The following is a 16,604-nucleotide window of genomic DNA, read 5'->3' as shown; positions in this document are numbered from 1 at the left end:
GCATTCTTAAAATCCTTGTATACATACATGTATATGATATCATGTATTTTCATGAAATGAGGAAAAGGCTATAAATAATAACAAACCTGCTCAAACTCATTAGTGTATGTTAAGATAAAAATGAATAAAATAGAACTGAAATTTTGGCCAATGAGAAACACCAGGTGCAAATGCATTAGTTACTACTTTGCTGAAAGAACTGTGAATTATTATTTTTTTATGAGTTGGTCTCCAGAAATAGCACATTCCGTGCATACAGCAAGGTTTTATACTCGCTGAGAAAAAATACAATCAACACTAGTTGTTGGTAAGCGATCAGAGCCGGGGATATAATTCCAAGCTGTTATAGTTAGGCCAACCAAGACAAGATTATTTGATTTGCTGAGATTTAAGTCCACTGGGAAATTAACTCCAATAATCTCCTACTAATGTCCACCAAACTCCAGTTTGGCAACTGCATGTAAGAACACAGGCAAATCTGTATTGTAGATTTGACAGAGTTTTTTTTATTTGTCAATGTTTTTTGATTTTGGTAATTTAAGGTGGGATGGTAAGTGATGGCAGAGAAGTTGTCACCTCATTGCCATACTAATCACTTGTCAGTAGGTTGCAATTGAGATAGGGATCCATTTAATTGCGATAGGGATGGTCATAATTGCGATAGGGATGGTCATAATTGAGATAGAGATGGTCATAATTGAGGTAGGGATGGTTGCAATTAATCTAACCCGGTGGTCTTTTGAAGGTTGAACACTAACCTGTGTGCTGAGATGTGCTGTACACTATATGACTTTATTGTACCACTGCGAGTGAAGAAGAGAGAGCCTACTCATACCATAATCTCAAACAACACAAGATAGACAAAAGGGGCACAGCCAATGACATAAGGCTTACTGCCAGTAATGAACACATTCCAAAGGCAAACCACAACTATGTAACAATGCCCCGCTACAAGCGCAAGCTGTATGTCATGACCCTCTTCTCTCACCACAACCTGCAGTTAACAGATCAGGTACCCAGACTACAAAGTCACAGCTATTAACCCTTGCATATACTCAGTATCTCCATCCAACATTGCTATTAACAAAAGCCCCAATGAATGAAGTGGCTTGCGTCTCTGACTAAAAGACACGGAGCATGGTTTCCCTCTTAACCCTCCTAACCACAGAGTAATACTTTCAGAAACCATAAGAAGTCATATTTTCAGGGGAAAAGATTATCAAAGAGCTGAAACGAAATCATTGGTGGCTTGACTCAAGCCCATAATCCTTTCCTCTGACACACACTCATGAATTTGTTAATTGTTGTCTTAAATCTTTTGTTAGGAGGAGATTCTTTTGGCATTTCAGGAAACTTCTTTCTAAACCAGGCTTGCGAGTTAAATGTTGAAGATTTGAAAAGCAGGCAGATGGTAGGATAAGTGAAGTTTATGATATGGGAAATTTTCCTATTGCAGCCAAAATGGACAAATTTGAACCAAACTTTATCAGTGTTGCTCAACTTATTTTAGACTAAAAATGGACTCACATGAGACTAAAACAGAATATAGTTGAGATGCTATTAACTCTCAAGCAATACTCCAGGGTGTGACAATTTCTAGTGAGCTATGGCTGTGTTTTATATATGAAACTTTTATTGTAAAAAATAATTATACCAAAGTTACTACAACATGGTAATATATGAATAGTAATTTGAGAATTATAATACTATAAACGCAATGGATTGTTGCTACCGCCATGCAAATATTCACCTTGTTGCAAAAACTAGATAGCTGTACCGGAACAACAAAAAACCCGTAAAATGAACATTCATCGTTTTATTTTTTATTGTTAGTAATGCTGTTGCAAGTATAGTCTGAGAGTGGTGTTAAACCACTCTGCCCTCCCATCTTAGATTAAAAAGGTGAATGCCGTCTGAAAAACTTTGAAGGGTTGCTAGGTGGTACTTCTAGACTTACCCGAACTACAAAATGGGTTAATCAAAATAGAGTGAGCCAAATGAAGAACCATCTTTTTATTGCCATATAAAGATAAAAACCGGAAGACAACTCCAGCAAATATTAGTAAGGTAAAATAGGAAATAACTCCAAATTGACTTTGAATGAAAAGGAGGCTTTTCACAATGAAATAGGCAGACAGCATTCTGCAAATCTTCAACCCAGTTACTCAAGTTTCTTTTACTCGTACGGACAGGGTGGAGCTATTTTACTTTAGTCCTTTACCTCTCACTCTCTCTGATGTATTCCTAATACATCTTATTGATGATCTCTGTAATGCCTTACGTTTATATGAGCCATGTTGAGCAATATTTTATTAAATTGATAACATATTCCATTCTATGATTATTGCACTCTACAGTATGCTGTCAAATATGCTCAAGACTGCATCGTAAAAGAAGCCAAAACTACTTTATCAGATTTATCTTCTCTTGCATGTTTATTGTTTATTAAACTGCTCATATCCTTCCTTTGTCTTTTATTTGTCATACCTAACCATTATTCATATTTTTAACATGACGTGTCTTTTTTAGTGCTGCCTATTCTTACAAGTTTTACTTAGTTTTTGGCCTTTAGGGTCTTTGCATACATTAACAACTTTATTGAGGTTTTTGTTTAAGTACATAAAACAAGTCTTTACAACTTTTGGACCAAGAAAAGCATTCAAAGTTGAAAGTAACTGATTAAAGGGATAAGTAGTTATAGTAACTAAAATTTTTACATTGCATCTTCACTAAATCAAGATCAATTCAAAGCCATAGATGGATACTGAGAAAAACATTGCATCTTACAGGTCTTGAACCCACAACATTTGGCTTCACCACTCAGCATTTTACCATCTCACCAATCATTCACCTTTGCGTGTAAAAGAATTACTGTGCATACAATGTATTCTCTGTGCCTTTACAACACACCTGATAATCTTACATGGCGCATTGGACTGCCAGAGAACTAATTCTTACTATAATAAGAGCAGTATCCGTCCTTCCGTCTGTACAAAGCTACAAGTCAAAGAGCTTAAAAAAGTACCCCTCCTAAGACTTGAACTAAGATACTCCAATTTACAGTCTAGCACACTAACTACTACACCACTCGGCTGCCTTGCTCCTTTATGAATTAATTATGCACATCGTGATTACTCATTACGATCTTTCACACTGCACTAGACTGCCAAACTTACTAGAAGGGAATGAAATGCAAAAGTTTCTGTTTAGGACTGATTAAAAAATGACCTTACACAAATTTTTGTAGATTTTATCAGAAAGTATTAGTATTTTTCTATTATTCGCAATGGTTTTTGATATTTGAGATGATCTGACTGCCAGGATGTTTCAAGATTAAAATCGACTAAAATGATCGTGGTTACAGCGCTCAGTTCAATCGAAAGTGTGATATAACATCTATAGTTGCAAAGGGACTGACAGAATAGAGACGTGTAATACTCCAACTTGAATGTAATAGCCAATACCAACTATCACCTATCGACTACCACTATCAGATCACCTTGAAATCTGCAAAGTATTTGTTTAAGTTCATAGTTAAAAGGACTAGTAGTTAGATAAGAGATTTTTAAAGGAGCATTTATATAATCGTGATTGATATTTTAATTTTACGACTCTTTTGTCAGAGTAAACATCTGCTGTGTTGTTTAAGAGGTTTAAATACTTTTATTAGCTTGTATGAAGTACTTGAAACAGAAAGTACGAGTACTAAACAGAAGGCCATAACAGAGGTGAAGTTAGTATGGCTGCGTGATTGCGACACATAGAAATATTCTCCTTCTCTCTAAAAGCTGAACAGTTTCCGTATTATTAACACTGCTCCACCATTTTCATGCCTCAGGACAAATTGACCTCTTCAGACCAACTCTCTTCACCTATTGTAACCTCCTTAACCAGAGATTTCTAAATGCACATTTTAAATTAGGAGCTGTGTACTACCTTAAAAAAATGTTTATCCTTGCTATTTGAAGTTTTATGCTGCTAATACGATTCTCAGGCAGTGAATAATTAGCATGCAAACACTACTGCATATAAGATTATAAAAACCTTTCACCTATTGTAACCTCCTTAATCAAAGCTGCTTTCATATCTACGTCAAGTCAGTTCCCATTCTTTATGGTATTTCTAGAAATAGCTTTCAAGTTCTTCACTTATCTCCTATTACTTTATTGTTTTAAAAACAGTATTAAGCGTTTTATTTTAACTACTTAATTATAAAAACATATGTAGACTAATAGCTATAGTAACTCCAATAAAATTTCATAATGGCTGCCGTTTTCAAAAATATTTAGAATGATAATACTTATTTGTAAGGAGAGTCACTGGTCTATTTAGTGATTATACTAGTTAACAATCAGAAAGGCTTCAAGTCCGTTCACTACTGGCACTGTTGTTGTTCCTTGCTATTAGCATTCCTTCAGTGCACTTGGAAGCAGACCATACAGTGAGAAGACCACTAGCAGGCTCACCGGTGATTGACAGCGTTATACAGACACTTGCTCGTAAAGGCTATTGGAGGCTGGAGCTTCTCTCAGCTTTGATTCGCTTGCTAGAGGAAAGAGATGGGTGACCAAAGTAAGTCGAACACACCTGGGTGAGTGATGACTACAGAAGAGTAGCTTTGCAAACTAGCAGTGAATGTTTAGAAAACTAGTTTTTGCTAAACTCTCAGGATACTGTTAGGAAAAAAAAGACAAATGAAAATCTAGCAAGAGAGTCTAAGACTGAAGATTTTCTGCGCTGTTTTTAACATATTTGTTTAGGTCGCAGATGCCTAGCTCGTAGATATAAATAATGATATAAGTTGTGTTTCTACATGAAAATATGGTTATAAACTAAAATTTGGTGATCTGTCTGCCAGGATGTTTATAGAATGAAATCCACAAAACCTTATCGATGTTAAAACGCCCAGAAGAAAAATACCCGCGAAATGTTGTCGCTTGTTGTTATCATTGTGATAGTTGGTATTGGCTGCTGCGTTCAAGTTGCAGCGTTACGTGTCGCTATTCTGTCGGTCTCTTTGCAACTATAGACGTCATAATCACGCTTTCACTTGATCCGAGCATTTTAACTGTGATCAAGTTTTATCGATTTTAATCTTAAACATCCTGGCATTCAGATCACTTCAAAGATCAAAAACACTCTCAAATGATAGAAAAATATTGATAATTTTTGATGATATCAACTAATATTTTGGGAAAAACTATCTTTAACAAACAAGCTTGGTATGCAGAGACCTTTTGGAAAGAATAACTATGAAAATATTTTCCAAATATAATAAACTCTTGTGTTTGAAAAAACTATTTTGTCTTATGCTAAGAGTTTTAACCAACCACCAGAGAAAGATATAGATCGGAGATTTATGTAGGAGTGTTATTTGTGTCATTATTTTAGCAAATATAAAAATTAAATTATGATGTTTTTATGTTGTTATGTCACAAGTCACGTATGATTCGATAAAAGTTGATAACATAGTGGTTGGTGCATTTAGGTCCTTTTAGCTTTACTTTCAATCAATCGTAGCTGACAAGCATGACACGGTGCTTCAATAGAGACTCTGAAGAGATATTACTACTAAAAACTACTAGACCTTATGCTAGACAATAACACTTTGCCAATTCACATTATAGAACAACTTTAAGTAAAAAAAGTTATTTTTTTCATATGCATAATTTTACTTTAATATTCCCTATTTTTTGTCTCATGGTCTAATTTGGTTTGAACTAGTGATGTTAAACCACTCTGCCCTCTCATCTTAGATTAGAAAGGTAAAGGCCATCTGAAACCTGGTAAAACTCTGTAGGGTTGGTAAATGGTACTTCTAGACTTACCCAAACTGAAAAATGAATTAATCAAAATAGATTGAGCGGAATAAAAAAGTTATTTTTTATTGCCATGTAAAACATAAACAAACTGGAAGACGGCTCAAAATCATATCGTATCATTTCATGAGTATTATTAAGTCAAAAGAAACCAATGTTACTGGTTAAGAAAGAGGACTCTGGGTAAAACTTCATAGTGTCATAACTTTAACTAAGTTATAACCAAGTTAATTTATTATAGTGCTCAGTATAAAGATGCATTAAGTAATAGTGAGTGCAGTATTGGTTAACTTTATGCACAGATGACATTAAGTCTGTGTACATTTGTACATTTTATTAGTTGAAACCTTTTTAACCCTCAGTTTAAAATGAAGCAATTGAACAAACTCAAGATCTTTGAGTCACATGGGTTGTTGCAGTCTTTAGACCAGAGGCTATTGATGGACAGGTATTAAGGCTATAGTAATATGATGAGCATTTAGTGTAGAGAAATCGTGACCTATTGACTTGAGAAAGTTTACATGAATCTTTTACAATCGCACGGGTTCAGAAATTCAAACAAACAGCTTTACAAATAATACAAATTTCAGATAATCATAGTCAGGTTTGAAGCTTCCTTCATGGCTTCGTTAACTACTGTACTCTATTACAGATAGTTAACACATGTGTATAAGCCTGCAGGAAATCAGGGCCAGCTAACTATAGGCCAGGCCAATTTGATAGGCACTTTGATAAGCACTTATCAGCTAAGAGCATCGAGGTACTTGAACGTTTAAAGATTACTCTCCATAATCTGATGGAATTATCAATACAGAAGGGCGCCGAGTGAGCCCTTTAAAGTGAAGCAGTGATCTGTCCAGTATCCATGATACTAACTTTTGAACTTAAAATACTATCACACTCATCTTCTGCGTGGGTAGTTAACATACCATTTCGGCAAGTGCCATTGAAGTACTATTCAACTTTATAAAATGCAAAAAGTGTGTTCACCTCGAACAGAGTTAGCCAAAAAGATGCGGGTGATGCAAATGTCCTGCAAAAAGTAGTTATAGTAGTACTAGTAATAGTAGTAGTAGTCATAATAGTAGTAGTAATAGTAGTAGCAATAGTAGCAGTAATAGTAGCAGTAATAGTAGTAGTAATGGTAGTAGTAGTAGTAGTAGTCGTAGTAGTAATAGTAGTAATAGTGTTACTAGTAATAGTAGTTGTTGCTGTACTACTGACACCATCAGACATGTTTGTCAAAATCACTAAAGATTGCGTCGTTTTCTCCAATGGCCCAAAACATCAGCCTGTCCAGAAACTCTTTTGTGGTAAAAACTACATTAGTTTTTGCTTCTTTCAAAACAATAACTGACCGACAAACATTTTAACAAATTAAATCATTTGACAGTTGATTGAAGCCTATATTTCCCTGCTAAATGTCAGCTTATAAACATGACAGAAAATGATATTCCAACAAGTGGTGACAAGTGATGATAAGTTCCTTGTTTATCAACAATAATGGCTAATCACAAGTTGCTTTTGAGCACCCAGACTAAAATAGCAAAGCTGGTGTTATGATCTAAGTGAAAATTAGATTTTCTTTCCAAACCAGTTGTAATTCATTTACAGCCATATTATAGCTCTAGCAACTAATATTAAAATTCGCTGACTTTCAAGTTATTATAATGGCAGTCAAATTGGGTTCACGTTCAAAGACATCGACTCGTAATAGAGCTAAATTTCTTAGCAACGAATATCGGAAGAATTAGGTAGGATAACCAATGATTGGTTTTTGTGATGAATATCAGGCTATCTTGAAAAATGTTCTTCAAGAAGCTCAAGCAACAAAAACAAATGTTTATGGTGAGTCAAGTAGATAGATAGCAGCATAATTATAGAAACAGAACTCTGAGTTTGTTATTGACTTCTTTTACTGCTCCGGTGCAAGTGTGCTAAGTAATTATCTATCAGAAAGTATCAGTATTTTTCTATCATTTGCAATTGTTTTTTATGTTTGAGGTGCTCTGATTGCCAGGATGTTTCAAGACTAAAATCGACAAAACCTAATTGCGGTCAAAACGCTCAGATCAAGCAAAAGAGTGATTATGATGGCCACAGTTGCAAATAGACCTACAGAATAGAGATGCTTAACGCTATAGCTGGACCGCAATAGCTGATATCAACTATATAACGATGGTAGCAAGTGACGATATTTCGGCCCGTATTTTTGATCTGCGTGTTTTTATCGCGATCAAGTTTTTTAGATTTCAATCTTGAAGCACTCTGACAATCAGATCACCTCAAACATTAGAAACAATCGTAAATGATAAAAAATACAGATACTTTCTAATAAAGTCTACTAAAATTTAGTATAGGTTCATCGTTAAGGTTGGCTGCTAAACAACTGTATATAATTGTATAACCATAGCCATAGTCGTAATATTCTATTTGTATTCTTCTTCAACTAGAGAAACTTGGATATAAAAGATGACTGTTTAGAACTTTTTAAAAGTTGATTGATTAAACCAGTTTACACAGACACAGAGAATAAGTTACAATGCTCTACCTTTAAATATAAAAATTCCTGGCAAGTGCGAACCAGATCATTTGGCAGTGTTTTTAACTTGTTGCATTCACTTTCCCTTGAAAAGACTTTTTAGTCTTAACCAATTTAACTAAACTGTAGGTATGTTTAAGTTTTTTTAAACATAACTACAGTTTAGTTGGTATGTTTAAAAAAAAAACGAATTAAAAAATATATATTTTGAGAATTTAAAACAAAGTAAAAAAGATTAAAAGAACAAGAGTTTTACAAAGGGTTGCTTGTGTATACGCTTTTTGCAATTATATCAAAATAATCTTTCAGTTAAAATCTTTATTCTTTTATTAGTAACATTGTTATATTTTTTGATGTTACTGTTAACGTGACTTGCTAATATGTTAGGATGCTTGGCATGACTTTAGGATTTTTAACAGTGGCTGTCATTCTATAATTTCCTTTAGACAATGTGAAGTTTAAATGACAATTTAGCTGAGATACTTTGATGTTAATTAAAGCTGCCTCGTAAAAGAGGTCATTGAAAAGCTGCTTATTTTCTTATCGCTATTGTTATCACTATTGTTATCATCGTTCTACCGAATTACCTCAATAGTAGTATTTTCAATTGTAGACCGAAAAATTCTATGACGTAAAAGTTATATACATTGTATTAGATAGGTATTAACTTTATATACACAGGTCAAGGCCATTTCCAGCAAATTAGATTATAAGACAAAAACAAAAAATAGTAAAGTAAATTATGTGTATTGAAAAAAAAAACTCTTTTTTCACAACACGGTTTTATAATGTGGATTGGCAAGGTGTTGCTGTCTAGTATAAGATGAAGTGTTTTTTTTGGTCCAGTAATTTTTGACTGATGGTCAGGCAGCTTGGAGATAAGTCTATAAGCTATAAAGCTATAGAGCTATGAAGCCTATAAAACTGTCAGTTGTTAGCAATGCTGCTGTCTACCCGAAACAGACAACTACTATTTTGTTCAGAGTAGAGGGAGCGGTGTCCAATCATGTGGGTGTGTGCATGTGGGTGTGTGCATGTGGGTGTGTGCATGTGCGCGTGTGTGTACGCAGGTGTGTGTGCATGTGGGTGTGTGCATGTGCGCGTGTGTGTACGCGGGTGTGTGTACACGCGTATGTGTGTACGCGTGTATGTGTGTACGCGCGTATGTGTGTACGCGCGCGTGTGAGTACGCGCGCGTGTGTGTACGCATGCGTGTATGTACGCGTGCGTGTATGTATGCGCGCGTGTGTGTACGCGTGCATGTGTGTACGCACGAGTGTGTGTACGCACACGTGTGTGTACGCGCGCGTGTTTGTACGCACGCGTGTTTGTACACGCGCGTGTGTGTATGCGTGTGTGTGTACGCGTGTGTGTGTGTACGCGTGTGTGTACGCGTGTGTGTGTACGAGTGTGTGTGTACGCGTGTGTGTGTGTATGCATTGTGTTGTGCTGCAATGCAAAGTTAGCTTGTGAATCTTTTGGTCAATTGCTGAATGCATGTAAATAAAGGAAATTTCCTTTTGCGTACAAACATAATAACTGGCAATGAGGATGTGTGGAAAAGGCAATACTGAAAGTTCCTTGGTTGGATTCTAACTGTTCACTCACCATGATTATGCATCTTTGTATTTGAGTAGATGTTCAGGAGCTGATTGATGAGTCCTTCAAGGCCAAGGAGAAGGCGTACTGTCGCTATAGCAACTTCCCTGTAGGAGCTGCCTTGCGCTGCAAAGATGGACAGATAGTTACCGGTAGGCTGTCCGCTTTTGCTCCATTAACTTTATTATGATTCACCATAATAACTTGAAGCACATTTGTGAGTAAGATAACCTAGGGATGTTTAATAAAGCTACTCATAAACAAAGTAGAGCTATTTTCAAAATTTTGATTCTGGGAAAGCTCAGGTTTATACATGCACGGAAAAGCCCGGCCGTAGCCTGAAAACATTAACTGAAATTTACATGTGGGGCAAACAAAATCATTATATCTTAAATGATTCTGTGTAGCTCAAGTTTATACCTACGTGGTTCTGCCTTCCCTTAGTCTGTGAACATCAGACCAAAATAGATATTCATGAGTGGGGCAAAGAAAAGCATCCCATGTTAAATGATTCTATGGGGCTCAGGTTTATGCTTGCATGGCTCTACTTTAGCCTGTGAACACAGATCAAATAGATATTCATGGGTGGGCAAAGAACAACATTCTATCTGAGATTATTCGTCAGGGCTTCAGCTTATACATGTACTTGCATGGCTCTGCCCTACCTTAGCCTGTCAACACAGACCAAAATACATATTTATGGGTGGGACAAGAAAAAGCATCCTATCTTGAATGATTTTGTGGATCATTAGCAACTGCCGATTTTAAGTATTGACTGATAGAACTTAGCCTAGCAGTACTTCTAACTACGTAGTATATATTGTGAAATGATACATCCTTTCCTTTGACTCTTTTGCTCTGTTGTTGCTGATGAGCGAATGTCAACAAATTAGATTGAGCAGGAAATGAACTTATATTATAGAGTGAAGTCAACAATCAACTTAATTCAACCACAGAAACATAGTTTTCGGTACTTCTTGTGTAAGAAAAACTTGTTACTGTTCACATTTACTAGGTCTTTATACAGCGATAAAGTAACGACACACCTTCATATGACACTGCAAGGAAACATGGAAACAGCAATGTCGTTGTGATTCAGTTTCGCTGTTTGGAAAATGACACAACTATGCACTGTGCCATTGTTATGCTATAGAAACGACTGTATCGACCAATGGCATCACACTTTTGCGTGTGCATAGGTTAATGATATAACCTTAACATAAGGGGTTACACAACCCTTGCTCTAATATAGAACCCTATGAAAACATGATCTGCTTGTCAGCCCAGAATGGAGCTTCAGTGCTGGCGCAACAAGGTGTAGCTACACTAGCGCTGTATAAAAACTTAGTATTTGTCACTAGAGATAGCGACATTGCTTATTATCGATGCAAACCCTACGTATGGGTAAAAATCAGTCTCAAGGCCACATGATTCTATCTAATCTAGTTTTATTAACTGATAACTATCTGTACCCCTACGTTATCAATGCTCTGAGCAAACAAATGGACTCCAGTGACATCATGAGACTCAGGTTGAGATCTCTTGAAGTGTTGTTAAACTATTTAACGTCTTACAAGTGATTCCTTAGCAAGAAATCTCTGCAAACCTGGTCAGTATCAAGGTAATCTAACACTGCAAGTATAGCTGCGTCAACAAAATCACGCAGCTATGGACTAGGAGTCTAAAAAGTCTGAAGTGTAAACAGCAAGTTAAAATTTGATGCCCAGAAAGGTTACTGACAGTCTTCAAATCTTACAGTCACACAGCTTATTGTAAGAATCTTTAGACCAGAGGCTACTGATTACTAGGTATTAAGGATATAGTGATATGGTGGAGAGGAAAAGCCTCTAGTGTAAGAGAAACCGTGACCTATTGACCTGCGAAGGTTTACATGAACCTTTTACAATTGTAAGGGTTCAGAAATTCAAACAAATAGCTTTACAAATAATACAAATTTCAAATAATAATAGTCAGGTTTGAAGCTTCCTTCAAGACTTCGTTAACTACTATGCTCCATTACAGATAGTTAACGCATGTGTATAAGCTTACAGGAAATTACTGTCAGCTAACTATAGGCCTGGCCACTTTGACTGGTACTTTGATAGGCCTTTATCAGCTAACAACTAAATCAGCTAAACTAATGCCCTTTAGATTGACTGTTTATGACCCTTGAACTTGATTTTATCTCGCGTCTGACTTTACCAATCTTTACAGCGATTAGACTGCCTTTTAGTAATGTGACACTGCAATAGATGTTTAATCAGTCTTTCTTCGTCAAAAAATATAGTTTATGACTCTTAGGATTAACTAAATCAATGTCAAGAACAGCTCCAAGTCACGTTTTGCTGCAGGCTCAACTGACTTGTGGTTAACTTGGTTTACTTTTGCAGTGAACAAGCTACAATTCTTAAGGGTTGACTTGCAACAAAATTCACATTACAGTTAATCGATATGAAAAGATTAACCATGTCTTACTCTGTTGTGTTGTAGGTGCCAAATATGTGGAAATGTGATTACAAGCTCCTAAAAGCTCACAAATGAACAGAAAATCGCAGCCACACGAGACCGCCGTAGTTTGGTTTCTCTTTCCAAAACGGCTCAAATGTGATGTAGTTGTGGTAGATGGTTTCTGTTTACACTTTCATGCAACCTTATTCGTCGAAATAATTTCACAAATATACTTCACGCATTCAATAAAACCATGTCTATTGTTCTTACGCGTCTGTTTTATTGTCATCGTAATGCTGTCACTTTTAGCAGTGATATCCTATAACTTACCGTAAAAATTCGTTTAATTTTTTAGCCTTAGCTTGAAGGAGTACATATCATTGTCTGATAATCATGACGAGCCTGTTGGTCACTTGTAATAATCGAAAAGTACTGCAGAAATTATTTGCGAAGTATTGGGTCACATGATCAAATTACTACTTGCCGATTAGACCAAACCGAAACAAAACTGTAAAGTAGCGAGCATCTATATTTGATACGGGATCTTCGGTAAAGCCCGAAGTGTTCGTCATAAACTAGTACTACGATAAATTTTATATTGAGCTTTTTATTGGCTTTTCAATTCAAGTGAGAACATCACATGACAAGACAATAACCAAACTGTCATAACTACGTCATCGAAATAAAGAGATTCCAATCTACGGCGGCTTTTCGTTTTTGAGCTTTTAAGAGCTTGTAATTACATTTCCACATATTTGGCACCTACAACCCAACAGAGTAAAACATGGTGAATCTTTTAATACCAAATAACTGTAATGTGAATTTTGTTGCAAGTCAACCTTTAATTAAAGAAGGGAATAGTAACTCAATGATCAAGACCTTTCGCTTCTACAAATTTGTGCTTGTCTAAAAAGGCTGCCTTCACCGTGGTGATTATATCACCCCTAGCATGTCTAAATGATCATCTATGTGCAGCGTAAAATGTTGTTTTGATTCAACTTTGGTAAATTTTAATTATGGTAATATTTTAATTTTTTGCTGTAGTAAACTACTGTGGTTCTTCTATCCAAAATTTTTTGCTAGATTCCTTCATGCAAGGGTGACCATAAGTTGTCAAAAACCTTTTACAGTATTTAAGTTGGAGCTATTGCCTGTTTTGCAATCACATCACATGCAGATAGTGATTAATGAGCAAAGGTATCATTTATCTAAAGGTCAAGGTTGATTACCAATAACCAGCCTTTCAATTCTTTAGCAAGTAAACATAACTATGGGAACAGACATCGGTACTACTCATTAAATGTTTGTACCAACCCTCAAAAATACTTTTACCCTCTTTGCAAAGTTTATTCACTACCTGTTTACAGAATGATCATATCAAATGATAATTTATATAATGGCGATTACTAAGTGACGACAAGGACATTTGGGATAATTAAAAAATATGACATGAAGAGTTGTCTACCCTTTGGCAAACAAAGATAAAGACAACTCTCACCATTAACTTTTGCATTAGTAATGTAATGTTGTTCATCATGTATCTGCAAGCTGTCGACATTAAAAGCAGCTCTTGACATTAAAAAAAAATTTCTTAAAAATTATTTATTAAGAGTTTAATGAACTGGTTAAAATTTTAGAAGAAACAATTGAAGCTGGCTTGGCAACTCCTTTTTATTAATTATTCTTCATCATTCATTATTTCTTCATTCATTCTTCATTGTTACTATTGTTCATTATTTTATTACCTTTATTATTACATTCTATTGCTTAAACCTTTATGACTTACGAGCCTTTCTTGATTATATACTTTTTTATTTGAAAGGTTGCAATGTAGAGAATGCTAGCTATGGACTGACAATTTGTGCCGAAAGAACAGCAATATGTAAAGCTGTCTCTCAAGGTTTTAGAGAGTTTACAGCCATTGCAATATCCAGGTAAACCTCACATTTGTATTCATAGATAGAAACTATACAATTATAATACTTTCATTGTAAGAGGTTCAATGGCTTTGTAACAACAAAGAAGCCAAATATTGCAGCATTTCAGAAGATTAAAATATTTATAACTAGTCATATCGCCTGATGAATTCATTGCATCTCATGTAGCTTAATTGGTTGGGTTGTTGCCTGATGAATGGCAGGTTCTGAGATCAAATCCAGCACAAAGTGGATCTTCCATTCCTAGATTTTAACAACAATAGCTGGATGCACCGAATGACAGACTCTGAGATTTGAGATACATAAAAAGTTCTTAGGTAAAAAATCTTTGTTTAACATTTCCAATAGTGTCAATAGTCATTGCACTAATCTATTTTTTAAAATTTGCAATCAAATCTAAATCATCACCCAAAATAATGTTTTATAAACACAACTTATACTCCTAAAAGTGCTAAAATGAAACTCAAAAATAAAACAAACATTACAGTTAAAAATTAGGAGAAATTTTATTTAAAATTTAATTGCTTGCTTTTTTATTAAAGCTAGTGTGAATTGCACAAACTACACGTGTAGCAAGTTCATTAAACTGAAATCTTTCCATCTTGTTTGCTCATTTTCGATTCAATTTAAACGTCTGTTAAAACCGCAATCGATCATTTATAAACACTAATCGGCATAATCTAATTTTTTAAAAACTTTCTTGAAAAGTAAACTACAATTAATTTTAAGTTCTAACACACTTGATAAACAACGTTATGAAAATGTTGAATGTTTAACATTTACTATCGTTTAAAAATGACTAGAATATTTTTATAATATGAAATAAATTTTAGCAAGATTTAAAAACAGAGACCTTTATATATTACATAAGAATTATTGTTTTTGTTGACAATATGTTGGATGGCATAGAAAACTGCTACAATCTATTTCGCAGATCAACTATTGCAATAAACATTTAGATGTAACAACATAAAATGCTAGGGAACGTAAATTTCCATAAAAACTTTTCATACACATACAATTACTACTAAAGGTTCCCTTCTGCGACCTCTGTCATTATAGTTCATACCAAGATGGTGCCTGGTATCACTGATGGAAAATAAAAGTGTTTTGTAGTGTCACTTGCCTGCTCAGTGATATCGTGAATTGTAAAAGTTTGATAATTGCTAGAGAATTCTAGTCTGCGTATACAGATAGTTGGTGCAGTCCTCTTTTATCGTTTTAAATTTTTATGGTCCAGCCTATGAAAAGAAATTGTTCATATTGCTTCAGCATAATTTTCAATAGGTTTATATCAAAGGATACAAGTGCATGCTACGTATTGAAATTTGCAAAGCAAGACTTGAAGAAATTTAATTGCAAAGTTCTAGAGAGACAATGGTGACTGTTCACATCGATTTGGCTTAATCAATCAAATGGCTTTGTGAAACATAGTGGTAAGCTTCATCTACCCTTTGGGGATTTAGCATGACACAGAATGTTGTCAAAAATTAGAAAACCTATATAAATATACTTTTTGTTTTTTGAATTTTTTGTTTTACGATTCTTGTATGGCATAATTTGGAAAAAATTTTTGTTTGAAATGAAATTGCTGCCAATAAAGTAATATATATATATATACTAATGCATTTCATGGCTGCTAGGGTAAACAGGCAAATCAATGACAGAGATGGAGTTTCAGATCTCAGCTATACAACATGCAGAGCCTTCAAAACAATTCCATTGTAAACAGCAAAAACATTGAGTGCACAGAGATCAAAAGGTCACACACAATTCAAACTGTCAAAAGGCCATCATTGTCAATCAATAGTATTTTTTCTAGAAAACTTTTACAAATATCCTGTTTACTTCAGTGTCATGCTAGACAGTTAAATTGATTGCAATTTAACTACATGCCATTTTCATGATTTCAGCGAACTGACAGAGGAGTTCATTTCTCCATGTGGTATGTGCAGACAGAGTTTAGCAGAGGTGAGTTTAATTGGAGCAATGGGTAAATTTGTAAATATAAATACTAAAATACTAATTTTAAACGACCGAATAATTTTTACAATAGTAAGAGCCATGTCTTTTTGTTTGTCTGTCTGTTTGTCTGACTGTCTGAAGTCATTCTGAAAGGAGGTTAAAAATATTGCTTTCAACACTCATCAAACTCACAATATCATTTTGGTAGCCCAACAATCTAACAACCAACCACTTTGCCATACTATGAAATAACTTTACACATAGTTATTACACTTTAAGATCTCTAACAGCGCA

At 34.9% G+C, this 16,604-nt stretch overlaps 1 protein-coding gene across 1 annotated transcript in view; it reads left to right on the top strand.

Moving 5' to 3' along the window:
• Positions 1-4,431: 4,431 nt before the first annotated feature.
• Positions 4,432-16,604, top strand: part of LOC137408476 (cytidine deaminase-like) — a 16,662-nt gene continuing 4,489 nt past the window's right edge. The window contains exons 1-4 of the mRNA XM_068095016.1: positions 4,432-4,572; positions 9,999-10,112; positions 14,231-14,342; positions 16,259-16,316. Of these exons, the coding sequence (XP_067951117.1) occupies positions 4,560-4,572; positions 9,999-10,112; positions 14,231-14,342; positions 16,259-16,316 (297 nt within the window). The 5' untranslated portion in view covers positions 4,432-4,559. The remainder of the gene's footprint in view (positions 4,573-9,998; positions 10,113-14,230; positions 14,343-16,258; positions 16,317-16,604) is intronic.

Source organism: Watersipora subatra, chromosome 11 (assembly GCF_963576615.1).
Source record: "Watersipora subatra chromosome 11, tzWatSuba1.1, whole genome shotgun sequence".
NCBI classification, from domain to species: domain Eukaryota; kingdom Metazoa; phylum Bryozoa; class Gymnolaemata; order Cheilostomatida; family Watersiporidae; genus Watersipora; species Watersipora subatra.
This window is presented reverse-complemented; position numbering and strand designations above follow the sequence as displayed.